Source organism: Eleginops maclovinus, chromosome 1, assembly GCF_036324505.1.
Source record: "Eleginops maclovinus isolate JMC-PN-2008 ecotype Puerto Natales chromosome 1, JC_Emac_rtc_rv5, whole genome shotgun sequence".
Taxonomy (NCBI): domain Eukaryota; kingdom Metazoa; phylum Chordata; class Actinopteri; order Perciformes; family Eleginopidae; genus Eleginops; species Eleginops maclovinus.
In genome coordinates this window covers 23,470,691-23,494,923 of record NC_086349.1, presented here as the reverse complement: position 1 = coordinate 23,494,923, position 24,233 = coordinate 23,470,691, and the positions used below count along the sequence as shown (strand labels likewise).

Here is a 24,233-nt window from a genome sequence, read left to right as displayed (position 1 = left end):
TTTACAATTAACAGGAGCAACACTGGCATTTGGTCCAAATAAATAAAGACACTTAAACTTACCAGTAGGAAGTTTATACTTTCAGTGAGTGCTGAAATCTGTAGATATGCTCTTAAAGGGTACAGCACTTTTTAAATGAATTTTAGCCAATTATTTACTGATTGCCTCAACCCTCTTTTTTTTATATAATCCATGTCATGTTTCCTGTAAATGCCCCTGTAGGACAACACAATATGCACATGCCTTTAAGACCTATCTTTGTTAAGGCTTTAGTGCAGAAGATATAATTCACAGCTTATAGTTTATATGTCTTAAACACAGTTATGATAATTGCAAACAATGAATGTCCTATTCTTCTGCACTGACATTACTTAAAAAAAACCAAAGCATTTCCAGGTGGGAACAATTGTTATTTCTGCAGGAATGAGTCAGGAAATCTGAGCAGAGAAACTTCTGCAGGCCAATCTGAAATGGGTCGGATCCTGGAGAATATGATTCCTCGGCAGACCAGACAGTTGTTCCAGAGATCCCCCCCTCAGCCCCTGCAGCATGACATCATCGTCTGGTGGAGGCGCTGCAGGGCGCTCGTGTACAAAAGCTCGCTGTGACCTTGTCGTGTCTGAAAGGTGAAGAGGAGAACCCAGTGGCCTCCTGTATTTACCCGAGAGAGAACATAAAACAAACTCGCACCGACTGTATTTGAGGTGTCAGCGGGGCCTTTCAGCCGTCTAAGTAACAGCACTGGTGCCTCTCACAGAGTAAACTCCACTTCACAGCAGCTCCTGAATTACAGCCCTTTGAATTAGAAGCCAGGGTCCCTGAAAGTGCTTTGTGGTAACTCTTTAAAAACTGTGTCATCTGAGGGAGAAACTAAAAGCTTGAAGGTATAAAGAATAATCAGGCTTTAATTGATGATACACTCACAGATAACTAGCAGTGTTTTAGCGTCTTTTAGCTCATTGTTTTGGCTTTTTTAGGCACTTTTATTGTTTTGATTCACTCTCACCGCTGATGTCAGTGCTTCCTAGCTGCAACAGGGACATGTATTCAGCAACAACAACAAAAAAGTATAAACCGGCTGTACGAAAAAAAATCTGATATTTTCTTCAGGATGTGGTGGAGACCAAAACAGAGCTACAAGCAGAGTGAATATTCATCTGGTGGCCAAAAACATGACTTTAAATGAATGCTCTCTTCCAAATATTTTGTATAAAGTGTCAATATTAAGGTTGTTGCTCTGCCAAAATAGAGAAAAATGCATAATTAATGCCAGTTTGAAATGAGGATTCATGTCTTAGTTAATTGTTTTTTCTCAATACGTCCACTGAAGTAATTATCTTTCAAGTTAATTTAATTATTGAACAAAAGGTATGAAATAAAAACTAAAAATCCCTCTTCTCTGCAGCAGGCAGGCGGACCTTCAAACAGCAGCTCCTCATTCTCAGTGGTGGAATAACCGCAGATCTCAGAGCAGTTTTTTAAAAATAATTCACGGCAACATTTTACACGCTGCACAGTGAAACCTCAGTCTTTTGATCAACCAGCTAAGATGTTTTTTGACCCCTTTCTTGTATTTACTTGAGATTTTCATTCTCAAACAGCTTCCCTTCTGTGTTTGCTTTTAGCATGTTCACTTTGGGGACTTCTGCGGTCAGGCAGCAGTAGAGGCAAATTGTGAATATTCCATATTTTAGTATGCATTGAATGTTTGACAACTCCTTTGAAATCAATTTCTAGAGTGAGATGTCTAAACTGTGATATACAAACATTAATTTAAAGTACATTTCACCTCCAGCCAGAGTTTGTAGTCTGGCATTATGCTCAAAGAATATCAGCCAAGACTAAACGTGCCAGAAAATAGTTGTTTATAGGAGAAGCTTGTTTGCCTGGTCAAGCCTGTAGCATCAAGGACACACTTTGTCCTGCATGCAGATGCTTTTACGGAAAATAGTGAACCTTCCTTCATGACTCAGGAGGTTTGCCATCACCAACATCAGCAAAGCAGTCAAAGAATTAGATGTTAACCCAATGCCAGTTAAACACATTATCCTTCTTTTTCTGCTTAATTTAGTCATTTATTCAAACAGTAAAGGTCAACATATTGTTTTAAGAGGGACATGTGCACAAGATCATAAACACGGCCATGAAAATGTACAATAACCCATCAGTACCTTACACAACAGACAGGAATTCCACATTGAAGAATTACAAGGGTTACAGTAATACACTGCCTTGCCAAAAAAAAGGTCACTCTGTAATTCGTTGGACCGCCTTTACCTTTGATTATGGCACTCATTCGCTGTGGCATCGTTTCCACGAGCTTCTGCAATGTCACAACATTTATTTCTGTCTTGCATTCATTTTTTGCCAAGATCTTGTATTGATGACGGGAGATTCGACCACTGCGCAAAGTCTTACAGCACATCCCAACAGTTCTCAATCAGGTTCAGGTCTGGACTCTGTGGGGGCCAATCCATGTGTGAAAATTATGTCTCATGCTCCCTGAACCACTCTTTCACAATTTGAGCCTGATGGATCCTGGCACTGTCATCTTGGAACATGCCCGTGCCATCAGGGAAGAAAGAATCCATTGATGGAATAACCTGGTCCTTCAGTATATTCAGGTAGTCAGCTGACCTCATTCTTTGGGCACGTTGCTGAACCTAGACCAGACCAACTGCAGCACCCCCAGTTCATAGCACTGCCCCCACAGGCTTGTGACCTTTTTTTTGGCCGGGCTGTGTATTTCATGTGACCTGGCATTATAATGACTATATTTAGATGTGATAAGAGAACAGAGGTACTTAGGAAGTTGTTCCAGTAGAGCTTCATAGACAAATAATGTGCTGTGCATCCGCACTCTTTTGTAGGAGGATCTCAACTTTTTAAGTATGATACCAAAGAAGAATCTAGAACGTATCCCCAGTGATAAAGCACGATCATGGCTTCATTACTGAACTGGACTACCAGGCTCAGACCCAGGGGCCCCTCTGGCTGTCACCTTCAAAATGTCACTCAATGAGAAACATACTAAATAGCAAGGCACTCAAAATGAACACAAAGTGACAAACTATGACGAAAATGAGACATAAAATGACCACAAACAGAAACAACTAGAAAATGATGCATAACAACCACCCAAAATAACTACAAAAGAGGTTAAACAACCATGAAGGAGGCAAATGTGTCTCTTGCTCATATGTAGGAAAGGTAGGGCCTTTTGGCTTTTCTAAAGCTCTTTAAAAAAAAAGTCTTTTACCCAGCCAGATTCCCAAATATTTAAAACATTAAAACATTTATGTTTGTTTACATTGAGTCTGTGACTGTGGCTGCTCTGCATTGTGGTGGCCACTTGTATTGAGGTCAACTTGTGCCATAAAACCTGACTCCTTGACCTCCTGACATCCACATGCCACACTGCAAGACCACGTCTGAGCAAACATGATCCTTGGCAAGAGAGGAGTGTCTGTCTGTCTGTCTGTCTGTCTGTCTGTCTGTCTGTCTGTCTGTCTGTCTGTCTGTCTGTCTGTCTGTCTGTCTGTCTGTCTGTCTGTCTGTCTGTCTGTCTGTCTGTCTGTCTGTCTGTCTGTCTGTTACTGTAGTCTCTCGTACTTTAAAAATATTTCAAACAATGATCCTAGAACATGCTGTATGTTATTTTGATGGTCCTCTTTTTTGTTGTCTAATCTTCTAGTGTAAGTCATTTCAGCCATAATATAACAGTCAATGAATATAGTGTTATGCATTAATATACCAAACTACTATAAATAAATATAAACAGAAATGAAAGTCTTATTGTAATTTAAATACACATAAAAGAGTGGATTTTTACCATGATTTTACACCAAGATACTGCTACTTTTCTTCCTTCCCTGTTTATATTTTCATCCAAAATCTAAATAAAATGGGTATCATGTGATACACTTTTTCTGACCACCAGGTGGCGCTGTGCACTTGAATCCAGCTGCGCCATAAAAAACAACTGACAGAAGAAGAATGCCCGACCGAAACACCTGATTGGTTGAGCCGCAGTGACGTTAGAGTGTCTCGTCTTGTCAGTGGAGTCAACATGGCGGCGGTGGATGTCATTGTGGACAATTTGGTGACTCTCTGGAGGATCCCGTCCATCAGACAGAACTTCCACTGGATCTTTTTACTCATCTCGGTCGTGGGATCGATTCTGAAAGAGCTGGAGCTCGTCCCGCAGACGTATTTCAGCAGCACCAGAAACGCCCTGAATGTGTGAGTAGAGCTATTGTTATGCTAGCAGAAATGCGTTTTTATGCTTTATTTATTCAAGAACAGATATGAACATCATATATTTTGTATGAAAAGCAGTTCACATCAGGGGTAGACAATTAAAAATAATAAAAGTACGGGTCACAGAACAATACAGTTTAATTAAATGCACAATTCGTTTTGATTGGCTCTTTATTCATACCGTTATTTATAGTGCTACTTTATTGTTTTAATTCTTGGTAAAATAGTTCAAAATCTGGTTTGGAGTCGGCCCATCTCTTTGTGTTTTTATGCTCCTGAGATTAACCTGTGGCAGACAGAGAGGTGGAGAAAGCACAGAGGTCTAGTTTTTCCGGGCTGTGCTCTTACAAATTAAGCAATGCTGCAGTGATGTGGGTCAAAGGGTAAGCTGTGGATCAGTGACTAATACTGTGCTGATGAATGGCTCCCTTTATTGTGCACAGTTGTAGTTGAACAGGTCCAAAGATTAATAAGAAGAAGGCAAGAGTTAAGTTTAGACAAGTCAAGAAATATCAGGGCGTTGGTGTTCCTTTATAATGTGGAGATTGGGAAATAAATATGAGTTTCAGTCCCTTAATACTCTTGGGGTTCAAATGGAGATATTATTTTTTTTAATGTGCTAACGTGAATGCCCTTTGCCTCTTGCAGGTATTTTGTCAAAGTCTCTTGGGGATGGACGCTGCTGCTGCTGACTCCTTTCCTCCTCCTCTCCAACTCTTCCTTCAACCTGACCGTTCCTTCCCAATGCCGTCGGCTGCTGTCTCTAGCCGTGGCAACAGCTGTCTGGTACATCTTCACCGAGACCTTCTTCTACATCGAAGACGCCACCGGCTCCTGTTATGAAACCGACACCGTGGATTTCGTCAATAAAGAGTTCATGTCCAAAGCCAGCTGCAGACGGGCCGGCTTCCGCTGGGACGGCTACGACATATCGGGACACTCCTTCATCCTCGCCTACTCTGCTCTCTTCATCGTGGAGGAAACGGCGCCGATGGCCTCCCTGAGGACAGCCAAGCTCTCCGCACTTAACAGGATGGTCCTCAACCTGCTGTACGTGGCCTTGAATCTGATAGTGATCGTCTGGGTGTGGATGTTCGCCTGCACGTCTGTTTACTTCCATGACCCGTCCCACAAGTTGCTAGGCACCATATGTGGCCTGATAGGATGGTATCTGACATATCGTGTTTGGTATCTGAAGCCTTTGTCCCCAGGCCTCCCCCCTCACCGCCAACGAAAAGAACGGAAACAGCACGCCTAAGCTGCTGCTGATTTTCCTGTGCAACATCTAAACTAATATTGCAGCCATCCTCCAAACAACACACTACAGTTGATGTTATCTGTCTCCAGGTCCAATCCGGCCATTCCATTTTAAGCTATTTTTAAGTTATTCCCTCCTCGCACAGAAAGGTCGTTTCGTACAGGATGGAGTTTGGCAGCTGCTGTTCCCAAAATGACTCTTGGTAATTTGAGATAAGAGCGAGAAGCTGCTCTGCTGCTTCACCAGCGCTTGTCCCCCAGTTTGTTGCCTTAATAATGTTTTACTCGTGGATGAGTATTTGCAGTTTGATGTGGGAACACTTGAGAATGTTTACATCTCCAATTGTATAGCAAATGTATTTTATGTAAAGAACATATACATTGTTGTGACTGGAAGCTACCTTCAGAACAAATTCAAATCAGAAACTGTAACTGCAGTGTGCCTAAATTATTTACCGACTTAAACAAGCTGCTTACTACTGTTTTGTTTGGAGTCGACATCGGTGTGTGTCAACAATATTTGCAGAGATGCTCAGAGAATGTAAAGCTTGAATAGAATATATAGAGATGTGTCATACATAGACTACAGTTGTAGGAAAATGATTACTAGTATGCTTTGAAGGTTAAGGCTGGAAATATCTAGATTATGTTTCATTTTCATTTCTTACAAAAACGTCCAATGCATTTCGTTCATGTCCAAGTTCACATCTTCAAATCTGTGTCCAATAGACAAAGACATTCAATCACAAAAGACAAATGAAATCCTCACATTTTAAACCTGGAACCAGAGAGTTTTTGGCTTTTCAGCTTGAAAAATAATCATCAAAACAGTTGCAGATTCATTTTCTGTTGACGGACTTACTATTTTTGCAGTTGTAATCCTATCTATTGTTAACAACAGCATGAAAAGACCAAAATACTGACTAACAAGTATTGCAAAAGTATGATATACTTACTTCTTTGTGCCATTTAGCTTCATGGTTGTCCATTAATACACCATTGAAAATGGGTAATGCTTTTTTTGTGCCACATTCATTGTCCTGTTGCCATAAATACTCACTTGATTACCAAATGTCTGTTTTTCTAGGTCTGAAAGTAGTCCCCATCACATGCATTACTAACTCTCTGCAGTATCAAGCTGCCAGGAAATTACCAATATGTTTTTAAAGGTTTATGTACAGATAAGAAAAACAAATCTGAGTGCAAAAGAAATATAAAGTTTTCAAATATTGGAGTCTGGTTTTGGTCTTTTCATGTGATTTGTTGACAAAAGTACTCCAGCCTTTTCCTGTTAGGATGAATTAGGGACTCTTAGGCAGATGTAAACCGTTGCAGTATTTTCTAGATTGTCAAAGACCACGGTCAAAAGCAAGTAACTGTTTTTGCATCGATGTGTGTGTATTCGTAACGTGTTGAACACACAGTAACGAGCTCTGCAGCGCCGGGAACACGGTGTGTTTTTTGATGAAATAAAAACCATGATTTGTGTGTATTCCATTTTCATTATTTATTTGTCATTGATGGCAACTGAATAAATTAAGGCTTATGAACAAACATCATAAAAAGCACCATAAATAAATGCATATATAGAAATATAAAAAATAAAAAGTAAGAAATAAAAAAATACTATAGTGAAATATAATGGCCACAAATCACAACTAGGATTTCTCCACTTGAACTCTTTGTGTGTCGTTCAAAGAAGATCCCGCCCCTCAGGTAGCACGATGTCGGAGAAGCAGTGAAGTCAAAAAAGGTGTTCGCAGGATTTCAAAAGCGTTCAATGATTGGCTGGTTTTTTGACGTCATCTGCTGCGTGTTCATCAACAAAATGAGTGAAGCATCAACATAAATAACAATTAAGCTTTTTGATTGAGTCGCAACAGGAAATGGAACTCTACAAGTTTGTTTCCACTTGCTTATGTCACAATTTGAATAGTTCTGATATATATATTTGTAAATCTCCTCTTTTATTCCATTTACATCACTGCTGCTCATGCAAGAACAGTTCACAAACCAAACAACCTCCCTGTTTCCTTCAATGCACATCTTCTTTCCGAACAGTTAATTCTATATGGCTATACTGCACCTTCCAAACATGAGACTGAACACAACGAACTACAGCTTCCCCCACCTCTTATTTCCTCTATATAATTTAACGTACGAGGTGCCGCTATTAAAGGAGCATTGATCTTCTTTGGTTTGTTTTCTGCTGCTAATCACCTCCTGCAGAGACGAGTGTCCGTAGCAGGAGAAAACAGGGAGCATCCTAACTGAAAAATAAATGACCCTTCATTATCCAAGTCTTTGTATGTACAGAAATAAACTATTCACTGTGTGTCATAACTGCAAAAGAAATGCCTGTATAAACCAGCCACCAAACCAAAAGCAGCTTACAACTCACATAATGAGTTAAACCTAAAGAGAGCTGGGTTCAGGAGCAGAATTATGACACGTTAAAACCTGGAGGTCTGACTATGAGGAAAGCAGAAAGGCTCCCATTAAGGGTGAACAGAGTGAGAAAATTAAACTGCATCAACAAACAACAAGACAGCTGGCAAGGCTTTTTCTTCTTCCTTGTCATACTCAGATGAGTCAGCTTTTCCACCCCTGTTCCCCTTATTTAACCTTTGAGCTCTTTAAAAATTCAGTGCCGTAAAATAAACAAGACAATGTTTAATTAAAAATATCTATCTGTAAAAACAATCTTGCATCTGTCAGGAGGAGTCAGCAACAAACAGCAGTTTAATCCAGTGATTTTCCTCTCTTTGCTCAGTATTGCTGAGGGACCGTCTCCAACATATCGTACAGTGCAGGTGGTTCAAAGGTTACAAATAGCAAGAGAACATTTAGTAATCTGTGGTTTAGATGTTCGGTAGTGATCGTAAATTCTGCCTCCAGGTAGTGTCCACCCATCACGGAACGCTTACACAATAAGAAAGTAACCCATGCAATTTAATACACATCCTAAACCTAATTCAACACCATTGTGCCAGAGACGCAGAATTTACAATTGTACTACCAGTTCAGCCAAAGTGTAACTTTTCAAACACCCAGCGTTTTTGTTACATCTGAACTCCAGTGTGACAGTGAGCCAGTGTGTGTGTGTGATCTGTGGTGCGCTAAATAAACTGACTGCGAGTGTGTGTCTGTGTTTTATTGTGTGTAGTGTGAACAGTTAGTTTAAAGAATAGTTTGACTTTTAGGGAAATGCACTTAAAAGACATTCTTGTCAAGAGTTGGATGAGAAGATTCTTATGTCTGAGTTAAAGATGATACAGCAGAAGCGTGCTAGCTTTGCATGAAGACTGAAAACAGGGTATGTGCCTGTAATGAACTGGGGTGGCTGTTAGCTTCTATTCCAGTGTTTATGCTAAGCTAAGCTAAACTGGCTTTGCTAACTAGCTTTTAGCAACACTGAACTATTTGGTGGGAACTGAAGCTGGCTGTTAGGTCTCATTCCAGTGTTTATGCTATGCTAAGCTAATCAGACTTTGCTAACAAGCTTTGAGCATCATTGACATATTTGGGGCAAACTGGTGACCTGTCCTTCCAGTCTTTATGCTAAGCCAAGCTAAATTAGCTTTTACTTCATATTTAACAAACAGACATGAGTGTTGTCGGTCTAAACATCAACGCCTCGAGAAGAAAGTAAATACCAAAAAATGTCAAACTACTCCCTAACAGTTTGCCTCCATCTTTCCTCTGGCAGTTTCTGGCAGCACAGCACTTTTCTGAAAGGTTTGTCATGAGACATTTTCCTGCGGCTTTCCTGACTAAATCTCAGGCTGATGGAGAAGTGAAGAGCAGGTATGAGTAATGACTATAATAGTGGCATGCGAAGGTCAGTTAACCCTGTTGGTGTTTCTGTGTTTAACATTTTGTCTGGGTTTCTTCTGAACGTTTTAAAGTATGAGAAGACCCAATGCATGCCTTCAACAAAAGTCAAACAAGGACTCGCCGGCCGCAAGTTGCCTAGAAATCAAACTCGATGAAGGCCTTGATTACCAGAAAATGTGCTGTCAAGAATTTCTTATCATGGAATGTTTTAATATTCTTTGTTCACCCAGGTAAGTAATAGTGTTCTCTATATAGATTCATTATGTTTTCCTGCAGTCATAAAACATTACAGAAAAGTTGAAACATCACACAAATACACAGACATTTAACACAACAAGAGGGCATTCACTACATGTATTTCTTTTTTAAATACCAGTAGGCAAAGTAGCCCATGCCCCCCAGTGAGCCCATGAGAAAAGAGGCGCCGAAGAAGGACGGCGGCTTCTTTTTTACCATCCGGAAGGCGTTGGGTAGGACCGCAGACAGCAGGGTCGTGTGGATGTCGCCCAAGACCTTGCGGAAAGCGTAGCGTTTTTGCACACGCACAAAAAAGGACTGCAGGTTGGGTCGGCTGCCGTCCTCCCAGTATTTCTTAGAAAGTCCCAAGAACTTGAGCCTGTGCAACAAGGCTCCGAGCCAGACGTCAGCTAGTGTAAATTCAGGTCCACATAGCCACAACTCACACTTTTGACCTGCAAGAGAACGAGAGACTCATTACAGAAACCATGTTGGAAATATATCTGGAACATGTTCGGTGACATTGAGACGATAATGCGGACATACCTTGATACTCTAGTTTTCTTTTCTCCAGCTCAGCCTCCACTTGATCTAGAACCATGGCTAACTCCCCCAGAATTTTCTTCAGGGAATTCACATTATCGTGGTCCAAGATTTTTGCCTGACAATCATTAAAAAAATAATCAAATATACTGAAATAAAATAAAGTACAAATATCTTTCCTTACTTAAACGGTAAAGCAACAATGACACCGGGAAAACAAGGAGGAATAAACAACTCTGCAAAACAACAACAACAACAACAACTGAAAAACAAATGATTTAGTTTATTCTTAATATCAGAAAAATGGCGTCTGTATTTGTTTGAGTGGTCCTATTATGCTTTGGGAAGTTTCCCCTTTCCTTAAGTGTGACATCACTATGTAACAATTGCACTTCTATTGGCTAGCACTCCAACACAATGTACGTGAAAGGCTAAGGGGCGGGACATCTCTAAGCGGTTGACCAATCAGAGTTTGGTTTGAGACAGAGGGTGAAAAGAGGTGCTGCAGGTCAGACAGTATGAGAAAAATAAAGAGCTTTTTAGAACATGGATGGAAACATGTCACAGTAGAGACACACAATACAAATATGAACCTGAAAACATACTGCCGTTCCTGGAGCTGCATCTCTTGTGTGGCTAAAAAAAAACATGTTATGAAACACTGATCTCTGCTTCATCGATTCAAACCCTCACATTTATGTAACACGGGGGAAAACAGCTGTTTCAGACGCAAAGAACTTCAGCACGCCTGGATATTTTCTCCAGGGAATATGAGCTGTATTTAGGTCAAAGGTGCAGCATTACAGAGTTTTCCATTTCCAGCTCTTCTGTTGTGTAATGAAAGGAAAGGCGGATGGCTGCTACAGATTTTGAAATGTGATTATCTGTCAGTGTTAAGCAGCCTAATAAACGTAAGTGCTACATGTGTTGAGTTAGTTAATCACAAAGCATTACAGTCAGGGAGTAAGCCAAAGGTAACAACTCCTTCATTTCTGTTTTACTATATTGTTCAAGCCTTGGTATGGACTAAATTAGTGGATTAAATATTACATTTTTTTGCATTTATTTTAATAATAATAAATGTAGTGTTGATTTTTTTAAGCTAAGAAGAAATATCTTTTCCAATTAAGATTTTTTTCAGGGGTTCATCGTCCCAGATATGTGACTTATGACGGATAAATGAATGGACTAATGGATGGATTAAAAACTAACTTCCCTCAAATTGTAAGAATTTCATTCCAAGCTGAAGTGCAAACACCTTTAAAAGGTTATGGAATTCAGTTTTGTTGGTATTGTGTCAATAATGAGGAAAAGGCTTTTTTTAAATGTTAATAAATGGCACATGAAACTCACCATTAGCTTCTTCTGCTTGGAGAGGTACGGTTCTGTCAGCTGTGGCTCCTCATGGTCCAACTTCATCAGCTCCGTCGCAGCGTTAGCCAAGTGTCCTGAACACACACACACACACACACACACACACACACACACACACACACACACACACACACACACACACACACACACACACACACACACACACACACACACACACACACACACACACACACACACACACACACACACACACACACAATTACATACACACACAAATCTACACAGACTTTCAGAATACGTAGAGATCATCCTCACTATTTGTGCATGTGTTCATCCTGAAGGGTTCTCTTATATTTTGGATATTATGTATATGAGGAGATATTTTCCAACCACAGTGTTTTCTGGCATTTCCTGCTTTCTAGGGGACTTTTATGCAGCAATCTATGGTGGAAATGTGTTCTACTTGTACAGGAAAACAAACAATTGTGGTGGCAGATGAAAATTCAAAATTAAAGAAAGCGTTTTTCCTTGTTTACACATAACTACTCCTATTGATCAACTTCTTCAGATGTTATTTTAGCCCTTCTCATTCAAAAAGTACCTTTAAATGTTCATGTGGCACCTATAATACATTCATTTCAATTTAACGTATAAAACCCTGGATATTATAGCTAATATAATTCATACAAGTATAAAGCAGCTTAACATGTAACTATGCTACTGTATTGTACTTGAGTAAATTAACTTAGTAACAGTTACTTCAAGCGATAAATATAACATACAAATCCTCAGACACAACACACTCCTCTAGAAACACATGCATGTGCTCCGAATACTAAAGATGTGTGAACATACAGCAGAAAAAAACTGTCACAACAGATCCCTCTGCATCACTGCAGCGCGACGTGAGTCTGTGAACGCTGTGAGCCGTTACAGGCCGATACACCTGAAGGGATTCAGTTCTCTACAGTCTGTTTTCCACTCTGAAAGTCACTAGTTTTATGTTGTGGATCTTTTGAAGAATAAGGGTTTTTGGATGGAGGAGCCCTCACGAGTAAAGTAAAGCGGTCGAAGAGTTCCTGACTGATGGGTCCAGCCCCCGTTAGGCTGTTAGTTTTGGGTTTGTTTTTTATTAAAAGCTGACAAAGCTTTGAGGTTGAGAAGCTTTGGTGATCAGGGAAAGGTCTTTAAACTGTTGCGGTCCCAAATCTGAAATAAAACCTCCTGAGTTATCTAGCATTTTATGTGACCAAGTTTTTACACATTTTTCAAGCCATCTTCAAAATGACAAAGATACAAATGATGTTAAACGTCAATACAGGAAAAGAAGTAAGGGCAAGAAGCTCATCCACAGATATTATAGCTAATGTTTGTGAGTTATCTTGTACTTGTAGATTAAAGTATTTGTTCTGATAAGCAAATAGTTGGTTAGCATGGCTCCGTCCAAAGGCCATCGAACCATCTTCTTGCTCCTCTGTAGCTCAGAAAAGAGTAATTAAACATGTCTAATCTTTTTAAAATTCAAGGGTTTGAGACAAGAAAGCGAATCAGAGTTTGTCCAGAAGTCCAAAGAAGTGAAAACTAAATACAGCACTTGAAAAACTTTGTCTCAATTAAAGCAAGGGCATAAGAACTTTTTGAGCTCATAAACTCACAGGGTACTTAGTGTTCTGAAAGTGTCCACTGAAATAAATGTAATGTATTATGAAGGCTGTTTTTGGCAAGCTGACCCTTTTACTTGGATTGTCTCATTATTTACCTTTTTCTTACATCACTAGAATTGGTTTTATCCATTTCATTACTACATCTGCTCCATTAGATTGGATTTAAACTTGATTTCTCTGTTTTTATGTGGATTTGTATTCGTGTGGTGTAAATAACACAGAAGTGTAAACTATCCTTCCTCCACATTACGGTGCGCTGGCTTCACTTACTACGTATTTCTGCGGTGGCGTACTTTGGGATCATAGAGTCGGTGGTGAGTTCTGGATGGAGTATGCAGCCGTGTGTGTAAGCGTCCATGGGCAGTTCGTCCAGCAGCTGACGGTAGTGCTGCACTCGCTCGTGGAGAGGCGAGTCTGCGTCAGGAACTAGCTGAGCCACCGTCTCTGCAGCGAGACACCGGCGTGAAAACAGAGGAACACATTCAGATTACATATTCACAACCTTATCATGGCTCTTTTAAGACAAACACAGGCACAGAAAATCATGATTACGGTGTAAAGACAAAACCATAAAATGTCTTGTTTCAGATTTCATAAAGTTCTCCGAACACCTGAGGTTTCCAAGCAACTGTTTGAGGCTCGCTCTAACATCACAGCACGGTAACCTGGTAACAGATTTCCCTTTTCACAAAGCTTGACATTTAAACAAACTAAAGAAGTGTGGAGAAACTTCACCCAGAGAATGACAACCTTCTGAGGACGTATTTTAAGAGAAAAGTAAAACGGATTTAAACCAAAACCACTGATGAAATTCAAGCAAAAACACATTACGTTCGACGGCATGAGGCAGCAGGTTCACCGGCTGCACTGATCCCCCGCTGACCTGTTCCTCTCAAAGACCAGTTGGAAATGTACCACTTATTTACCACTCTCAGTATCTGTCTGTTATAGGGCTGCTGTGACGGTGTTGTTTTAACCTTATAGGTCTGAATGAGTAGACACCTAATGTAGCAGGAACCCCCTGACTGCCCTTATTGTAAGCTGTTCTGATTTTCCTGGAAGATTCACTTAACATTAACATGCATTTTGAGTTGCATCTATCATGCAAAATCCACATTATTGCATAAATATGGGTCCCCTCTCCTCTGTGATAAGAGATTCGGAAAGCTCCAAGAAACTTTGTGATGTCACAATGTTTTTTTGGGTTGTGCAACCCTTAGCCAATAACCAACCAAGGTAACACCAGCCCACCTCATCACCTGATTATCCTCCTAGTGCACCAATGTGTTTTCTCACAGAGGGGCGTGGCCAGCTGCAGCTCATTAGCCTTTAAAGCTACAGACACAGAATCAGCACCTTTGGAACAGAGCTGAAACAGAGGGGTATTAAGGCACGCTACAGTGATCTGTTTGGTATAAACACTTCAGAGACATGTTTTGTATATATTTGAGACCTATAATATATTGTTGAGAGAGTATAATAGGGGACCTTTAAGTATTTTTCTTTTTGTTTCTTAAATATAAAGTTAGATTTTCATTGCCGACAACCAGGCTGTGGATCTTGTTCATAAAACAATAAAGCCCTAGGAACTTTAGAGGTGTGTAGTTAGCCCCAACATATTTTACCCCTTGTCTGATTTGGAGTCATTTAACTTAACATGCATGTCTTGACAAGCAAAATGAAGGCGCAATCTAAAGAAGGGTGCGTGAATTAGGGGGGTAAGAAGATGAAGACTTTATGCCTCAGGCCAAAAAAAGTAAACACTACTCCTTGTGTTTCCCTGTCCTAATTCTTTTGTTAGCGCTCATGTTATCCCTGCTGTTCAACTTAATGCGCAGCAACACAGTTTTCAGGATGAATCAGGTTAGCAGAGCAGAGTGAGTTTTCTATCTCTGTGCAGGGTCACAGCCAGCGTATCTCAGGTGCGGCATCACGGACACAACACAGATAGTCCGCTGGCTGCTTGAGCATTCTCCTGTCGATGGACAAGCTCAGAGGGGTGGAGCTGCACCTGGCGGGGCTCCAGAAAGCTGAGTAATCATCCTCAGGACCTGCATGCTGACCTGGGCATGCCATGCAGCGTTCCTCGCCCTCTGGGGTGGTCTCTGCTGCAGCAAGGAGGTGGAAATATCACATCAGCAACTAAGAGCCATGTGGAGAGCAACTTAGAGTTCAAACTGTCGGCACATTACAGAAATCAAGAGATACTTTCACACAGTGAGAGCCCTCTGTTGCTTCTTAACAGCGCTGTAAAGTAGTTTCAGTTGGCAGTGAGCTGCTCTGTGCCGATAAAAGAGTCTGTTTTCTGAGAAATCTGCACTTTCGAGGCAAGCTGCAGGCCATGGTGTCAGCTTTCATTAGGGGTATACACGCAGAGAAATAACAGGACTTATCAAGCAGGTCCACTTCTGGCTTGAGGTCTGGTTTTGAAACATTTGGTCGATTCAACAGATTAAAAAAACACTGTATTGGTGCAGTTGGAGCACGACTTCAAACAACCCAAAAGAAATGAATGCAATTACCTGCATGCAGCCCAGTATCAAAGAGCTACAATGAATTTGTCTGAATGAGACATCAAACACTGGGGTCAGCTACTGCCTCGGAGCCTTTCATTACAGACAGGGCAGTGAACCAGATCTTCTGCCGAGCCTTCAAGCATCGCTGCTCCGAACGAGCGAGTGACCACTAACTAAGACAAGGGAGACCTCCAGTTATCCAGCATCCCTCAGGCCTTTACTGGTTTGAGGCCGCGAGGACAGTTACATAATGTCTCCACTGACGAACCCACAGAGATTCAGTGTATGCATCCTTGCTCTTGGTAATGCAAGACATTCAAGACCCGCCTTACAATGCTCACATACTGACACCTCTTTATGTGTTTATTGTTCTCAGGGTTTTTGTATTAATTGCTGATTATGAAATGGTTCCTCCTGTTCATATCCGTCTCTACAATTTCATCAAATCAGAGGCTTTCATCTCGCTGACATTGCTGAAAAGACACTGTTTCACGACACACAGAGTTTCACGCCATAGTACACACTGACTCACACTGCACAAAGAGGACAGATGGCCTCGCATTAATGGCTTCCAATTGTCTTTGTTACTCAGGCTTCACAATCTGGCTCAATATCGCCTAATTTTCTCTGTATGCAACAGAGCAAACCAGACAACTGCCCCCGATAACACCAGATCAAATTTGTGTCAATTGGTGTGTAGTCAATGAACTCCTGGTATGTTAATTTTACAAATGCACCACTAAAACCATGGCTTGTTAGAGGGAGGTGAGGGAACAATTTCCTGCTCGATGCCTCTATGTTCCTGGTCATTTATACAGTGGGTCCAACAGAAGCAGATAAAGCAGGAATTTCATTTCTGGGTCTGATCATGAGCTGAAAAAGTCTCTAAATTACTTTTCATCTTTGAAGCTGACTCATTTAATCTAGAATTTAGTAAAAGAGATCCTAAAAATGCACTTCATAGGTTCACACACAATGCTAAAAGAGTTCAGGTAAAGCTGCAGCTAGTTGGTGAGCTATGTGCAGTAGAAGACAAATCTCAGGCCATATGTTTCCTTCTTATATTACCCTGTTTAGCTGTACAGTTCCTAAGAGATCATTTTAGTTTTTGTTGATGCCTTAAGTGTCTTATTAGCTGTAATATAGTTGACTAATGATATGCTAATTGGCCATGGAAGAACACTCAGTTTCTATTGCAGATAGAAAGTACATTTTCAGACATAATAATCTGACATTAGCCTTCTTCTCTTTCCGAACCGAGTATTGCTTTGACAAGGTACACTACTTCAGCATGTACAGAAATCAAAGGTTTGTCAGACCTGCCATTACTTGTTGCCCCATAGCATCTGTCTAAACGTTAAGTCATTCATTTAAAATCAAAGCTTGAAGGCAACAGCCGAAAGGGAAACAGCATCCCTAGGTGGATAATCACAAAGTTGCTGCACCGTACCTCCCACAAAGTTTTTCTCCAGATAGTCTATAATCTGGTTGTAGTCACTGATGATGGTTTCGCCGTGGAGGAAGACGGGCACCTCCTCTCCCAGGTTCAGCCGCATGAACCATGGCTCCTTGTGCTCCTGCAGCGGCAAGCTCACATCCCTCTCCTCGCAGACCAGACCCTTCTCATTGATCACAAGACGTACCTGCAATCACACAAACACACATGATGAGCAGGAGGCATTAAAGGGGCCACATTATGGTCATTATCTGGTTGATATCGTATTGAGTTCCACTATCGTGACATGTTTTCATTCTTTAATGTTCAAAAAGCTCTTTGTTGTTACAGAGTGATGCCACTATGTAAACAAAGGAGTCTAATGGAGCGTTTCAGGCAGGATTTTACCCTTTGCAGAACATTTACATGCACAAAAACCAGGAAAACAAATAACAAGAAAAGGGGAAACCAAAAAAGTAAAATAGGGCCTCTTTCAAAGGTTTGTAGTGTGTCTTTCTTTCAGGATGTCAACTCCTTGTGCTCTAAACACACCACATCTTTTTACATACAACTACAGGCTGACATATTTACACTTTGAAAACACAATCCAGATGGTGAAACACAAAAACAAAAAGCCTGATGATCCATTTCATCTGAAGTAAATCCAAAACACTGCACAACAAATATATTGTTTCTGTTGTTGAAGAAGAGTTACTGCAGCAATAACAAAGCAGGGCGATTGATAGCAAGCTGTTAGAGCGCTACATAAAGAAGTTGTCATGTTGGAATTGTACAGAATAAATGTCAGGCTCATCTCTTTGTGTGGTCTGGGGAAATAGTGAGAAGCATTACAGAGTGCAAACGTTTTGAGCAAAAATATCCAGGATGCGTTCCCCGGTGGGATGAAGGGTAAGTCAAGGTCTACGGAAAGCTATCAGTGGGAATAAGATTAATGAAAGGAGATGACAGCCGAGCTGTAAAGCGATACGTTCGACCACTTAGGAGGAAAACCAAATGGGAGTTTTTGCAGAACATGACCACACACGGTGTAATGAAATAAGACTGAATGATTTAGCAACACAAGCACAGTAATTACAGCAGGAAACAAAATACAGGAGCACAAGGAAATAACTTCCAGCAGCGGGACACTTTATCAAGGATTTCTATTAAAAACATGGTGTTTCAGGTCCCAGACCAACGCTGCTGAGGTTTCCCACAGTCACACAGCCACTGTTGATTTGTTATATAATAGAATATTATTAGTCAGGCCTTAGTAATGATGCCAAGTAGTTCAGCTGCCCGGGGGCAAAAAGAAACTCCTCTCACTGAACAGTATACAGTAACTCAAGCAGCATCTGCCTAATACTACGTCTCACAGTGGTGGAAAGTAGTGGTACTGTACTGAAATGCAGTTTGTGAAATACTTGAGTATTTCCATTGGTCTCCACTACTACATTTCGGGAGTTTAATCCAGAGAATAATAATAATTTACATTTTTTGACTGATTTTAATTGTTGTTATTTATTTTTAAGTGTCTTTCAGCACCTGTAAAGCACGATGAAATGAAAGTATTATTATTATTATTTGTATTTGTTTTACTCCACTGCATCTACATGATAACTTCAGTTACTTTGCATACTTTCGTATATCAATAACGATAACAAATATACTCAAAAATAAACATTGATGTTAGACAAAAGAAGATATATTTGTATATAAAAATGGGAGAAATTACACAATCAGTATATCAATTAAAAATAATGAACACATAAATTCAATAAGTACAGTAAAAAGGATATTATAGTATATTTAGTTTCTGATGCATTTGTACTTTGCTTAAGAAGCATTTGAATGCAGAACTTGTACTTGTTTTTCTGCACTGTAGTGTTTCTACTTTTACTACAGTACATCTTTAATCACTGGTTAGAGTATTTTTTAAATGGCTGACCAGATAATTGCTTACGTCATGACAAACTGCCCCTTTACACAAACATAAAACTGTTCAAAAGTGTGTTTCAGTCTCACAGAAGGTGTGTTAAAGGTCTCTAACCTGCAGGCTTTGAGGTGTCTCTATTCCTCTATTGATCTGTGAAGCTGGCCTCTAAATGTGCTGCTTCTCCGGGGCATAAAGCTGCATCTGTCTCTCTCTTTATGTGGTGTGATCACGATACATAACTCATGTGAGGTGGATTAAAATACTGCATGGCGCACTTCAGGAGCACAGTGACAGTGGCAGTTTGTTGTGAAGCATTAGAAACACAGAGGAGGAGGAAGAAAGTGTCGTGCAGGAGAAATTCAACGGCTCATCTTCCCTCCGCAACTTGCTGAGGCAAACACAGACGTGAAAGTAATCCCTGTGTGATGATCTTATCTTTACCGAGTTGTTTATCTGTTAGAAATCATGCAGTCAGTCTCATTTTCTTTAATGGGGGGGGGGTTCCCTTTCCTGTAGTGTTTCATGTAGGGTTTTCTGCATGTTAATAGTCTGCAAAGGCTAAAATTCCCAAGTTCTCTATGTAACACTCACTCATCTATTGTGCTCCAACCCTTACATGATATAGGCCAAGGGGCGGGGCTTTTCCAAACAGTTAACCAATCAAAGCAGACTGGGCTCTGGTTTCAGACAGAGGGTGAAACGAGCTGCTGCAGCACAGGCAGTATGAGAAAAATAAAGAGCTTTTTGAACATTAAAGCATGGAGACATGTCCCAGTAGAGGCAGAGAATACTAATATGAAAATGAGCAGAATATATCCTCTCAAAACTATCTTAGTAGAAGAGAAGAAGTGTTCTCAGGTCACAAGATTTACATTATATATATTTTAAAAATCTTTCAATGTGCTGCACAGTTAAATCATTAACGTTGCCAGTATGAGTGTTACTTTAAGGCCCAAAATATTCAGTTTTACTCCGGTTGAGTGGACCACCTTGGCCTCTTAATCTCATAAAAGCCATCCTGAAAAAGTCCTTTGAAGCACGCATCAGCCTGCATAACAACAAATGTCATACACCGTTGTTTTAAAACAGAGAATCAGCAAAACATCGCCACAGTTTTACTGAAAGCTATAGGTTTAGCTCTAAAGAAAAGACAGCACAGTCATACATGATGGTGAAGTCACTGAGGTGATAATCAGGACATTGAGCCTGGTGTTTTCCTCTGCTGTGTGACAACCTTCAACCAACAGCAACCCAGTCTTCAGTGGCTGTAAGCCAACAAAGGAGACTTTAAGTGACGTACTGACATGAGACTGAACATAAACTCAAGGTTGTGAAGAGAGATATGCGGTCCTTGAGTTCAACGAGTCTGAGCTAAAGCTGTTCTTGAAGCAATATGTAGTGATGGTGCATGAAGTCAGCCATTTATCATGACATGATTATTGAACCAATTCCAGAGCTGATGATCACTTTGTCATTTTTATGATCTGAATTGAATGAAGGCATTGTTTGGTCAATAAAATGTAGAAAGTGGTTGCTATTTAAAGTTTTCTAAAAGCTAAGGACTGTCATCAAAGCGCTCGTTTTGTCTGATTGGTCCAAATCCAGAAGACAAAGCTGTAAAATGTTTCTTATTTTCGCCTTCGAAAATGACTCAAACAACTTATCATTTACAAAAAATAGCAAATTAACAAACCACTCAGTACCCACTAATCGTTCCAGCTCTAACACTCATGTATAAATCATAAGAGATTAATCCATGTGTAAACGTAAGGCACAGATGGAGGTCAACGAACAAAAGATGCAGCACCAACTGTCATCAGTGAATGTGCACTTTCTTTTAAAGGAGGACTGCAGATATTTAGTACTGCGCTAGCATACATTCAGGGCCCTTACAAAACACAGATTTAACAGAATGTAATTAAGGAACCTTTATCAAACTATATCCTATAAGAGAGGCCAGCTGACATGTGTCTGATCACCAGGACTAGTTTGCTATTTTCATTATTGATTAGTCTGGTCATTATGTTTTCTATTTATAGTTTAGTCTAGGAAGTGTGTCAGCAATTACAACTTCCCCGAGCACAAAGTGACCTTTTTAAACTGCTTGTTTCATAACTCCAAATTCCAAAATGGAAACATAGCCTATTTCTATTAGATTATACCACAAAAGACAAGCAAGAAATCCTCATTTGCAAGAGATTGAAACCTGCATATATTCTGTTTTGTTGCTTGTCAATTATTGCGATAATTCATTTGATGGTTTACAGTACAAAGCTAGGATGACGTATACCAGTACTAGTTGCTCTAGTTTTTCTGCAGCCCCAAATTGAAATTACAAAGGTTTTCAGTTTCTATTAGCAACTGCTGTAGTGGAGTAGTGCCAGTTTGTATTAGCAATGACCATGATAACTAAATAATATGCTGAATGATAAAAACACTGAGTGTTTGAAGCTAGAGACACTACACAGGACTTAACCCCTCAATGTTGTGTAAATATGACATCTTTAAATCCCTGAACCCCAATTTGAAATAGAGTTTCCATAACATTCACAGTCTGTTCTCTGTTCAGGCTGTTCTCATACGCTGAAGCTATACCACTGAGCTGTAATTTGTGTACATCCAACAAAATCAATACATATGTATTCTGGTGACTGTACCAGGTGTAAAGAGCAACAAAGTCTAACGTTGGAGGAGATCAGGGTGGACGATTGGGTTGATGGACGGATCCAAAAACACCACTACCTGTGTCCTGTGTGAAACCAGAAGATGACTGAGTAACGTCACTTCTGTCGTTTTTTAAACTTCCTAAACCTCACCAATTTCTTTTGCTGGACTGAAGAATATTTTGGAAACACTGTATGCATGCAACTCGTGTAATTTGACAGGTGTGGCTAGACATTTTGTAGGAGAACACACCAGAAATAGGAGCATCTTTTAGTATGAGTTAGAATACTTTGGGTTTACCATCAGTACTTTGGCTCTTTATTAGACCGTTTCTCTCCAGTTAATATCATGTCTTTCAAACTCAACACCCCCAATCAGAAACATGCATTGCATTCCAGTCATACTATCATCATATTTAATGTGCAGGAAAAATATTAGGTATGTCAACTGCGGTATGTCAAAAATACCTGGACATCCTAGTGCATCCGGTCACATTTCACAGTATGGAAGCGTGCATGCTTTCCCCAAACACAATCCTTTGGCCAGCAGTTTTATGAACAATAGGTCAAAGTTCAAGACGCCATGTTTGGATGAAGTAGTGTCCTAAATACTATCCACGATATATTTTACAGGTACTTTACATCGCTGAATTGTATATGAAAAATTGGGAGAAAGCCTCTTTAAAATATAGCCTATGATGCTTGTGAATTAAAGCCCTGTGGATCAGACATACAAAGCATCCTTGCAGCTTCATACTGGTTATGAATCGTGTCTGCTTTCATTGTTTTGAATAGATCACACACTGTAACATGAAAGTCTGTTAAACTGTAACCAAAGATAAGCCCTTAAAATAATAACACATATAACACATACTGTGGTTCAGCTGCAGAAGGGCGGGAGATGGCCTTTAATTTGTTTTGCACAACATTTGAATCAATTATTTAGGATGTCATATGTCAGAGCACCTATTGGTAGTAGCCACATTCACCAGCTCGGAGGAGACTACATATTCAACGTGTCTGTGGAGCTGATGAGATCTATGAGGGGTGGTTCATGCAGGGGTAAATAAACATAATATCGATCACTTATTCGGATATGCCGAGGACATGAGCCCCCAAGCTGCAGCGGTTTTCCCAAACGGGAGATCTGCCCAGCTGCATGATCACGTTCATATTCCGGAGGGGTGTGCAGGAACACACATGCACAGGAAAACATGTTTGGATCACAACAAACACACACACACACTGAGCTGCACTCCGAAGCATCATGCAAAGGGACGTAGATCCACCTCCATTTTCATGCACAGCTCTCCCTCTTTTTCCCTTACCTTTTGGGAGGTGAAAGACTGCGTCCAGTGGTACAAAACGAGCCTGTCTTTGTTGAAGGGTTTGGGCTCTGCCGTCGGTTCCTCGCTCTCCTCCCCGTCTGTGATTTTGCCGTCTTCGTCCATGGCTGAGATGGGCCACCAGCTACAGTTGGTGGGGGTAACATGGTTGGAAGACGCCATGACAGAGCGTTTTGTGCGTGTGGAGAGAGGAGAGGAGCGAGGAGGAGGAGGGAGTTAAGAGGAGAGAGAGAGAGAGAGAGAGAGAGAGAGAGAGAGAGAGAGAGAGAGAGAGAGAGAGGATTTCAGCAGCTCAGCATCATCTGTTCACGCAGCAGCAGCACCGTCAGTTTCGGACAGCTCCGGTGCTGAATAGCCTGCACTTCGAAATGAAAACAGACCCAAATCATAAAAAAAATCCATATGCAAATAGCTTCTTACTCGAGCATGCTGCTGCACCTACATTAAATCAATGTGTAACCGTGTGATGTCACATGATGCACAAACATGCGCGGTGGATCTCGCGGAGGCTTCAGTGGAAGGTCAAGCAGCCCTCTGTAAGGACATGCAGGCTAGCAGAAGGGTTACATTGTTAAATCAGTTACACTGTAACTGCACAGAAATAACCAAAAAGCAAAAGAAAATACCTACAGATTGTCAATTTGGAACATAAAGGTCCATCATTGTGTGGGGGAAGGTACTTTTAATCATACACTAATATTGTAACCTGCTTTTATGAATAAATGGCACTTTTTGCTGCTTCTTCTTCTGGATTAATATATAAAGCAGGAAGAATAGCTCCATCTAAACCAGTCAGAAAAAAAATACTAAAAAGTTATCGTTATCACTAAGGCAGACCATTAAAAGTATCATACATCATTTTCTAATATTTAAGTATGTTTAATAATATCTGATAAAACATGTTTAGGCTTTTTACAGTATAAGGGGTTCTTAGGAGAACCAAAAGAAATCTGTAAAATACTTATATTTATAAATAAAGGAATGAATAGAAGTAAAAAAAATAGATGCATTTATTTTTAAATAGTAATAGTAATTGGATTTTTTTATATCTGCATTTATTTATTCCATAATATACTTTTTTCTATTTTCCCACGTTTTTATTAGCTTGTATATTTTTTTAGGCCTTTTTTATTTATGTATTCCTAACGAAATTAAAATAGATGTGATGCAGTTACAGATACTCACCAGCAGGGGGAGTAAAAAG

At 40.2% G+C, this 24,233-nt stretch overlaps 2 protein-coding genes across 2 annotated transcripts; one reads left to right on the top strand and one right to left on the bottom strand.

Moving 5' to 3' along the window:
• The first annotated feature begins 4,023 nt into the window (after nucleotides 1-4,023).
• Nucleotides 4,024-7,009, top strand: fitm2 (fat storage inducing transmembrane protein 2). The gene is made up of 2 exons (XM_063887393.1): nucleotides 4,024-4,242; nucleotides 4,909-7,009. Exons 1-2 carry the CDS (start codon nucleotides 4,070-4,072, stop codon nucleotides 5,516-5,518), a joined length of 783 nt encoding a protein of 260 aa, XP_063743463.1. The 5' UTR covers nucleotides 4,024-4,069; the 3' UTR covers nucleotides 5,519-7,009.
• A 35-nt stretch (nucleotides 7,010-7,044) lies between these two features.
• Nucleotides 7,045-23,217, bottom strand: gdap1l1 (ganglioside induced differentiation associated protein 1-like 1). Its single transcript, XM_063887270.1, has 6 exons — nucleotides 23,012-23,217; nucleotides 17,100-17,292; nucleotides 13,404-13,577; nucleotides 11,488-11,582; nucleotides 10,138-10,252; nucleotides 7,045-10,046 (listed from the first exon to the last, which is right to left on the bottom strand). Exons 1-6 carry the CDS (start codon nucleotides 23,189-23,191, stop codon nucleotides 9,703-9,705), a joined length of 1,101 nt encoding a protein of 366 aa, XP_063743340.1. The 5' UTR covers nucleotides 23,192-23,217; the 3' UTR covers nucleotides 7,045-9,702.
• Between the last annotated feature and the right edge of the window lie 1,016 nt (nucleotides 23,218-24,233).

Excerpts from the sequence above, each read along its gene's own strand:
- gdap1l1 (XM_063887270.1), bottom strand. The coding sequence starts at position 23,191 with ATGGCGTCTTCCAACCATGTTACCCCCACCAACTGTAGCTGGTGGCCC. Across the intron at positions 13,578-17,099 it reads GGAGAAAAACTTTGTGGGAG|AGACGGTGGCTCAGCTAGTT; the intron begins GTACGGTGCAGC and ends GTCTCGCTGCAG. Across the intron at positions 10,047-10,137 it reads AAGAAAACTAGAGTATCAAG|GTCAAAAGTGTGAGTTGTGG; the intron begins GTATGTCCGCAT and ends GTTCTCTTGCAG.
- fitm2 (XM_063887393.1), top strand. The coding sequence starts at position 4,070 with ATGGCGGCGGTGGATGTCATTGTGGACAATTTGGTGACTCTCTGGAGG. Across the intron at positions 4,243-4,908 it reads ACCAGAAACGCCCTGAATGT|GTATTTTGTCAAAGTCTCTT; the intron begins GTGAGTAGAGCT and ends TGCCTCTTGCAG.